Source organism: Aegilops tauschii, chromosome 6 (genome assembly GCF_002575655.3).
Source record: "Aegilops tauschii subsp. strangulata cultivar AL8/78 chromosome 6, Aet v6.0, whole genome shotgun sequence".
NCBI lineage: Eukaryota > Viridiplantae > Streptophyta > Magnoliopsida > Poales > Poaceae > Aegilops > Aegilops tauschii.
The window spans coordinates 293,686,908-293,696,219 of NC_053040.3; the positions used below are offsets into that span (position 1 = coordinate 293,686,908).

Here is a 9,312-nt window from a genome sequence, read left to right on the forward strand (position 1 = left end):
TGTTTTGGTGGTGTTTTTTTTCATTCTTATATCGTGTCGGGTTGCTATTGGAGACAATATTTGTTCGGAGAGACTAGGTTGTGTTGTTTTACAAGTTTCGGCCTTGGTGCCAGACGGTGATTGTTGTTTGAACCTTTTGCTAGCTCCTATTCCGCGCTGAAACCATGGAACTACTGCTATAACACTCACATGGGCCGGCCCATGAAGCTCTCGCTCGCTTAGCTTGGCTCGCTGCTCCTGTCGTTCGCTTACTTTTTTTTGCTCGTCCCACTACTAACTAAAGAAAAATGGCTATCTTTTTTTATTTGAAAAGATTAGATTAATTGAGATATGTTCAAGGAATTTTAAAAACACTGCCAATTCAAAAAGCTATTAATATTAGAAAACATTCATGAATTTAAAATATATTCATGGATTTCATAAAATGCTTGCATATCAAATAAATTTTCAAATTTTAAAAATATTGGCAAAATATACAAAATGATCCTTAACTTTCAAGATATCCATGATTTAATAAATTTTAATGAATCTGAAAAAAAGGGAATTTAAAAAATGTTTTTTCTTAATGTGCACAAATTTTATTAAGCGCTCACGAATTAAAATGCGAATAACTAAAAAGAAAATAAAAACACAAATTTAATAAATATGAAATCAGAAAAAAGTAATTACAAAAATGTTTTGCTTCCTAATGTGCATAAATTTTAATAAGCGCTCATGAATTAAAATGTGAAAAACCAAAAAAATAAAAACACGAATTTAATAAATAGCGATGAATAAAGTGAATTTTAAAAGTGTTTTGTCTTTTAATGTGGACAAATTTTTAATAAGCACTTAGGAATTAAAATATGAAAAAAAAACTAAAAAAGGAAGAAATAAAAGTAAACAACACAGAACCGCAATCCCGAAGCAACAGAGCGCTTCAAATCAGGGGGGCTTGGTATCTCTAGATAGATTCCTGTTCCAAGCAGGGTATTCCTGTTCCAATTGATCGTTCTTTTCCGGTATGACTTGTGCACGTATGCTCTCCACATGGCGTGGCAGACTCATCCTCCGTCATGCCCCGTTCTGGCCTTCTGTTTGGCACGTAGTATGCCAGATCAAGTAAGCACAGTATTTTTCAATCAACAAGGCGTTCGAGGCGTGTGCGCGTAGACAGGTAAAAGCGCAGCACACCTCACAAGTGATTGAATCCGACCGAACCGTTGAACCCCCGGAAAAGGAAAAGGAAAAACAGGCCAACTTTTCAAGCCGGGAGCTGCCATTTGATTATTTAGGCTTAAGTAGACAACCACCCACTCGCCTCGCCTCGCAGTGGTTACTGCAACAACACGTTACGCGCCCCCGTTTAATTAGGACCGCCCTAATAATTCTAATTAAACAGGTTAACGCACCCATAAATCCCCTTTTTTGACGATAGTATAAGGAATCGGCCAGACCGTGTGTGCAGCGCGGTGCCGTCACTTGTCGCCGTCGCCGGTGGCCGACGGACGCGTGGTGCGATGAATGAACGGACAGACAAGAGCGCGGCGAAACTGACCCGGCTCGCGTTTGCTTAGCATGCAGCGCAACCGTCCTAGTCTAGCAGCACGCGGCGGAGCAGGACCGGGCGCACGCAACTGCAATTCTACTGCGCGCACGCATCTTCGTGCGTCGTCGTCGTGACGACGCAGCCGTCGCGCTCTCCTACCCGGAATGAGTCAACAGGTCGACGCCCGCGCGCGGGCAAAGAGACGCGGCGTGACCTGCCAGCGCCAGGTCAATGAAAGGAACCGCCACGCCCAGACCAGCGCGCGCCTCAAACAGACCACCGGTGGCCAACCAAGCACGATGATGGATGGCCTTGCCAAGGTTATCCCTATCCCTTCCCGGCCCGGTCCACTGGAGACGCCCATGCCACTATACCACTCGCTTCAAGGAATCTCCTCTACGATTTGCCTCCAGAGACAGCTCAGTCCGCAGGCAAAATCCCACATAAAATCTGCAATTTTTCCTTCACCGAAGACTGCAAATTATACTCTAAAATCATGAACAAATCAACTGGCCGAGGAAGCCACGTAGCAACGGAGCAAAGTCGTGTAGGGTCGCTCGCTAGCGCTAAGAAACCGCTCAGTCGCGTCCAAAAAGCCAATTTTCGTCCATTAAACCCAAAATTGACGTCGGTGGGCCAAATCAGCGCGCTAGGGTGCCCGTGGGCGCCAGGGAAAACGTTTTTGGCGCGAAAAGCCCGATGGACCCGCCGAGTCAGCGACCAGCCGCGTCTCGTCTTCCTCATCGCCTCGTTTTCCCGCGGGGAATCAATGCCAAGGCTGCCGCCGGTCAGCCTTTCATTGATTCCTCACGGGCGGCGCAGTGATGGTGCGGCGACGCGCCCCTCTCCTCCCGCCATGCGTACACACGTCTGCCACCCCTCGGCCGCTATAAAAGCCGCCCCTTTGGACGCACTCTCCTTCGCTCGCAGTCCTTCTCTCGCCGCCGACGCCCCATCTCTTCTCTCTCTCTCTCTTCTCTCCCCGCCTACAGCATCTACAACTGCCGATGGGAGAGCGATGGAGCGGCGACCAACGGCTTCGGCCGCCGCCATCTGCACGAGTGGGAGGCCTACCTCCTCCATGAGGCCAACTACCTGGCGCCGCCTGATATGCGCGTGCCAGGGCGATGGAGGCTCAGCGCTGGAGGTGTCCCCGTCCCCCCGCAGCCCGACGCCGACCGCTTCCACGGTGAGATCGCACATTCGGGCCTCCCTGCTGGAGGAGGTGCGGGGCCGCCCGGAGTACGCACAACCACGCGCAGTGGGCGGCGTACTTCCGATGCCGCCACAAGGAGTAGCTGACCTCCACCAACAATGCGCTGGTGAAGGGGCGCCACAACACCGACGGCCGCCGCCTGTGGTGGGGCGTCCTCGGGCGCACGCTCCACTTCGTCCTCGAGCACCTCGACGGCGGCAACGAGCCGCCGCTCGAGTACCCGGCGGCCCCGGCCCCGGTCCCCCACTGGAGCGGCGGCCCTTGGCTGCCGAGGCGCATGGCGGGCGGGTCCTCCTCCTCCTCCCGCTCCTCCGGTTCGCCAGTGCTCGCCAACGTCAAGGTCGAGCCCGTGGAGACGCCGCTCGAGCGACGCACCGGCGGCGGCGCCCTCGTCATCAACGAGGGCGGCGGTGGCTCCTCTGCTCCCTCCTCACGCCTCGTCAAGCCGAAGATGGAGCGAGGGCTTGTCGCCGTCATGAGCGAGCACGACAACATGGCCGCCGCCGATGAGGCCACCATGAAGTGGGCGCGCGAGGACTACGTCCGGCTGAAGATGGAGCGCCAGCGCCACGCCCTCGAGGATATCGCCGCTCGGCACCGCGGCCGCGACGAGGGCGGCGTTATCGTCCTCGAGGACAGCGACGATGAGGCATCGCCGCCAGCCAAACCCGTCCGCCATGGCGACCCAGGGCAGTGGTGCAGCAGGGACGGCGGCAGCGTGAAGGAGGAGGACGACGACGGCGGGCGGCACTAGTAGTGATTGTTTTCTTATTTTGTTTTAGATTATGTTTTCGATATGTAAAAAAGCGATGGAACGCTTAAATTTTGCCGAATTCTGTGTCTTGTTTGGCCGAATTTTGGCCGAGTATGTTTTAAAAAAACTTTTAAAAATGGCGCCTGGGCAGCGGCTGGGAAACCGATCGCGCCCACGCCGATTTTTCAGCCGGCGCGCCCCAGATGCTCTAACAGCCAATGTGCTGTGCAGCATGTTTTGCCAATCTGGCCGAGGTGGACAGGAACCCACACGGACAGCCTGTTCCCACCCACATGGCAGCACTCACAGGTCGCTTAACAACTTGCAGCTGCCAGTGATGCCAAAACAGAGTATGGATTACCCAAATCAACCTGCAGCAAACCTACCCTTTACCAAGGAAACCTGTGACTGTTGGCAAAAGATGACAGATGCAATCAATTGCACACTCCAGTGTTTTCTGCACGACAGCAACGGCTTCACATGTTAAGAGGATTAAGACACTTGACCAGAAAAACGGATGGCCCCTGCCAGCAGCGAGGCAGGCAGGACATGAACCCACCGAGTGCACATGTACTGCAGTAAATCATCAGCAAGAATAAATGATGATTATAATAATAATGTACACCACAATGTAACAATGAGAAACTGCTGCGAATGTCACTCAGTCTGTAATCTACAATATATTTTCTGAGTTCATAAATCAATCATGGAAGCAATGAATCAACAAGAGACTCAGGTTGGAAGCACATTGCTAAGCTCCTCTTCCAAAAATAAAACAAGCACGCAGCGGCCGACGGAGCATGCGCTATGCTGTCAGGCCCTCCTTCCATTGTTTTGAATTACATGGTACAAAATCATGAACCCAACACAACCGCCATTCCAACTAAGTCAGCCAGCCACTGGTATCAAATACAACCGCTAAGCCACGCTCTTCCCCAAGGGGGGCATCACATATTGATGCAAACACCAGAGGCTACCCACTTTCTCTCATGCAGTTGCCAGGAAGAAGATACCTGTACTGATCAACCTTCTCGAGCAGATAGGCGGGAAGATGAACCGCCGAATACGTACTTGGGATCGGCCCAAGCTTGGCGATGATCTCTTGGAACGTGTACTCCTCCGGAAGCATATCAAAGAGATCAGCCCCTTGGCATATCACATGCTGAATTCTTTTGGGGTTCAAGAAGTAGCTGAATCTGATCCGGTCCACATGGCTGTAGGCTTTCATTTTGAAGACAAAATCATTTATGTACCGAAAGCAAAAGCTGCAGTGCCACCCCGAGTCCGCCAGAAGGTCATCAGTCTGCCGGTAATGGGCATACCTCGTCTTCCCCGCTCGGTATCTGTGTACCGAAGCCCTCCAACTCTTATCATCAAGCATAAATTGAAATGAGTAGAGATAGTTCTTCAGCTGAAGGTGAAGTATCTCGGGCGTATCATCGCACCATCTCAACAGGTTGATTGTATGGCCACTTGGGATCTCATCAACATCCGACATAATCAACAGGTCATCGTCGGTGATTCCGGCGATCTTTAGAAGCTGGTCAAGCGCGACTCTCTGATAGGATTCCTCCACAAATGGGTTCTCCCCCTTCACAAACCTTCCGCCTATCATACCATAGGTCAACCGTGATTCAGCAAACTCAAACTTTTGGCGGTTTTCCTTGAAGTGGAGCTTCTTTTCAAGGCCAGTAAATGTTGAATTGGACTCGAGCAGCACAAATTCTGACACATACGGGCTAAGCTCGTGCCAACGGATATCAAGAATGTCAAGCTCGTTGCTGAAAAGCACCGCGTCAAAGACACGCCGTGGAGCCTCCCGGACCTTCCATCCATGCAACTTGCAGAGGTTTGCCATCGAAGCATTTTCATGATAGTAGTGAGGAAGTACTGTGAAAGGCTTCGGGGGCTTCTCCCAGATTGGTCTGAGGAAATAAGTGACCTTCTGGCCATGAACATATATGACAAAGATTATAATCGGCACACCAATCAGCAGGAACAGAAGGGCCTTTAAATCAAACCCCCGAAGTGCACACTTCAGCCTTGACATGCTCAGAACAGCCTTTGAACCATGCTGCAAATGAATACAGAAAACCATGTGAGAAATCACTCAGGCAATTGAAGTCACAAGAAGCACGAAATTGAGCTGAAAAAAAATATGCAAGTAAACACCCATCTTCTTCACACAACTATTTGAACAACAAAAGACTGTACAAACTGCAGGGATATGGAGCACACACTGATTTAACTAACTTAGGACGCCAATTCTATTGTAAATCAATTAGTAAAGCTTACGGTGTATTGCATAACTGGATTTTTTGGCTAAAGAGTTACTAATTTGTTCAGCGCAAATTGGATGGCTGTAGATGAAAACAGGGAAAACTTTAAAACCCACTCAACACGGGAAGCACAAAATCAATGTTACATTATTACTCATGGAAGCACAAAATCAATGTTATGTCATTACTCGTGGAAGATCAACCATGGCAGGAACAGGTATTCAAGTCGATTTGTGTTTATTTTGTTACTATACAAAGAAAATCAGAGACAGCATAATTCAGATCAACGGTAAGAGCAAGCTGCATACTACGTATCTCTTAACGAACTCCTTTGTAGTCTACTTTCGCAGCATGAATCCTCAGCGTGACCTGGCCCTTTTACTAAAGGTGGATCGTTTTCACGGCCGCAACTCAACCGGTTAAAGAAAAGATTCCAGGATTAGACGGAACCCAAATTCGGCCAGCTCGCGAGATTCCACCAGCACCAGAAGCAGCATCAAAACCTGGGATTACACCTAATCCCCCCATGAGTAGGACCGAAACAGATCAAAGATTCTTCTTCTTGTAAAGCAACTAAGCAAGCATCTCGGACCCGGACTAGGCAAATCTCATCGACACTTGCTCTAAAACAGAAACCTGCCGACGGAATAACAATATATCGGAGCGTGATATTGGTGGTGGAATCGAAGCGCGAACAAGAGCAATTGGAGCAACCGAAGCATGAAGCGAGCAGTTTCCAGGCCAACCAAAAAGAAATAAAAAAAATAAAAAGAAGGAAAAGCAGGGGCGAGAAGGGGCCTTCTCGTGGACCAGGTAATCAATCCACCGAGAGAGCCACGCGGTGTGAGAAAGGGACAGATCTGGGGGGGTGTGGGCGAAGGGACGGGAGCGAGGTCCTCACCTCGCCGTCGCAGATGCCCTCGCAGATTCCGTCGGTCTTCTTGCAGTTGGTGTAGTAGCCGGCGGACTCCATCGCGGCAGCGCGGGCGACGGCGCTGCGACGGGCCGGACGAACGGGTCAGCAGGTGGCCTCGGCCGGGGCGCCCGGAGCGCGGGGGCAGGCGGAGGGGCGCGCGCGGCTCCAATGGTGCTCCGATCGGCCGCCGGCGGTCTCTTGGGCGCCCGGTGGCGGGCGGTGTTTTTGCGCTGGTGTCCTCGGGGTGTTGGCTAATTGTTTGTTGTCGACACGGCTCGGTTCGTGTCTCCGCTGTCGGAGTTCGTACAGGGGAGGGTGTTGTGCGGAAATACGTGCAAATACGAGGGTTGCGGACGTTTGCGCGTGGTGAGGGAGCGGAAAGGAATAGCGAGTTGAGGAGGAGGAGGAGGCAAGAGCAAGGGGATTATGGGAACCGTGTCTCTCCTCTAATTATAGCCGTTTGGGTGGTGGCCTTGCGCGTGGTTCCGGCTGTGGGTGGGCTGGCACAAGGGGAAGAGAGAGAGAGAGAGAGATGGTCTTTGTTTGTCCTCGTGCTACTATGGATGCTTGGTAGGGGCATCTCATCTCGCAGAGTTTAAAGCCCGAAATTTGTGTCAGTGTCGTGTCTTTTTCTAATCGGTTTTGACGATTTCCTTTCTTTTCTTTTCCTTCCCTTGCAAAAAGGTAATACTGGGACTGCTACGAGTAGAGCAGTATCCTCATCCGTGTTTCGCTACTTGAACTTGTCATATTCTATTCCGAGGGGGTAAATAAAGGGCTTTACAAAAACACCAGGTAACCAAAATGCAGAATTTGCCATGGTATACACGATATATTTGCCATGTGCAAAAAAGACCCCTAAAAAGCAGAATTTGACATGGTCTTATAACCACTTGTTTAGGATTAAAAAATTAGAAAGTTCGCGTTCGTTCACTCTCAAGGGAGCCTACAAAACGAAGCATTTAGTCGTTCGCTCGGGCAGAGAGAGCCAATGCTTTTGATATTTGGGCATGGAATCCGACACACCTCATAGCGGTCCGTCAGAAAATGTTAACACAAAGCGTCCGATGAAAATATGCTCTAGAGGCAAATAATAAAATAGTTATTATTATATTTTCTTAATCATGATAAAGGTTTGTTATTCATGCTAGAATTGTATTTACCGGAAACTTAAATACGTGTGTGGATAGATAAACAAAATACCGTGTCCCTAGTGAGCCTCTACTAGACTAGCTCGTTGATCAAAGATGGTTAAGATTTCCTAACCATAGACATGAGTTGTCATTTGATAACGGGATCACATCCTTAGAAGAATGATGTGATGGACAAGACCCAACCGTTAGCATAGCATATGCTCTCCCCGCAAAAAAAAGCATAGCATATGCTCGTTCAGTTTATTGCTACTGCTTTTGGAAGGATCGATACGGCCGACTAGAGGGGGGGTGTGAATAGGAGACTATAAATTTTAATCTTTCTTGTCAATTTAAGGCTTAGCGGATAAATAGGGTTCACTACATATGCAACTAGGTGAATGCAACCTATATGACAAGCAAGCTCCAAGCTAAAAATGCTAGGCAACAATCTAAGTAGCAAGCCAACAAGCATATAAAGCAAAGTAAGGTGCGGGAAAGGATTAACCACAAGTGAGACGAGGACGCGAATTTTATCCCGAAGTTCACTCTTCCTTGGGGAAGAGCTACTCTCCACTTGGAGCAGTGTCGGAGCCAAAGCTTGCGGAACGCCACCGAAGGCTCACCGTAATCTCCTTCGAGTCACCCCCAACGGATGAGCCTCGAATCACTCGGGGTTGGTCTTGAAGGCGACCACCACACATTTACAAACTTCTCTGGGGCACAGCACAAGCAAGGAATCTTCCGGAGGAACCTCTAACCGCCTAGGAGCCCATGCTCCAAGAGTAACTGATAGAGGCAAAGGTGTCCCGTCTTTCGATGAGATGATGGATATCGCTTTGGTGGAAGTCGACTTTGACGATCCGACTACGAACGTGCGATGACGTCGCGCCTTAGCAATCGCTAAACCAACTCTGAGAGGTTATTGACCACGCCGGAGCACGATCAACCTGACCACGAGGGTCTGTTTCCTGCGAGCAAACGAAGAACAAGCAAGAAACTGAGATTGCAATCTGGATATTGCGAATATAAGATGAAAGCTTTATTGATCAAGGTGGGGTTCTGTGACGCCTTTGTCTGGTCGTTGAACACAAACGAAGTACGCGAAGTTGTAGCTATGGCGAACTTTTAATCTAAACAAAACCTAAAGTCTAAACGACGCCCTAAGGGCTGTATATATGGAGGAAGAGGGGGGAATTTCGTGGCCCTTGGGGAAGGGGTCCGAAACCAACCCTATCTCTTGTTTCCCCACACATACGGACTCTAAAAACAGCCTATGCTCAAGTATTTCAAAATTGCCACATGGGCCTGGCCCAATAATAAGGTGACGCGGCACCTAGAATAGCCTCTGGACGAAAGTTATGAAGTAGCATCTTGTATATTTCGTCCAAGGCTTCATGCACGCATTATGGTGGCTTCAACGTCCTGAAATCATCACTTGTAACTCCGTTCTTGTTCCCCATGTGCATGCCATCATCTCCATGCTTGT

The 9,312-nt window shown here is 49.5% G+C and overlaps 1 protein-coding gene across 1 annotated transcript; it reads right to left on the reverse strand.

Moving 5' to 3' along the window:
* Window positions 1-4,101: 4,101 nt before the first annotated feature.
* Window positions 4,102-7,262, reverse strand: LOC109758585 (uncharacterized). Its single transcript, XM_020317449.4, has 2 exons — window positions 6,679-7,262; window positions 4,102-5,572 (listed from the first exon to the last, which is right to left on the reverse strand). Exons 1-2 carry the CDS (start codon window positions 6,748-6,750, stop codon window positions 4,472-4,474), a joined length of 1,173 nt encoding a protein of 390 aa, XP_020173038.1. The 5' UTR covers window positions 6,751-7,262; the 3' UTR covers window positions 4,102-4,471.
* Window positions 7,263-9,312: the final 2,050 nt, after the last annotated feature.

Bases quoted from the DNA above. Each gene is read 5' to 3' on its own strand.
- LOC109758585 (XM_020317449.4), bottom strand. From the start codon at position 6,750: ATGGAGTCCGCCGGCTACTACACCAACTGCAAGAAGACCGACGGAATC. The intron at 5,573-6,678 runs GTGAGGACCTCG...ATTCATTTGCAG, and splicing joins AGGGCATCTGCGACGGCGAG to CATGGTTCAAAGGCTGTTCT.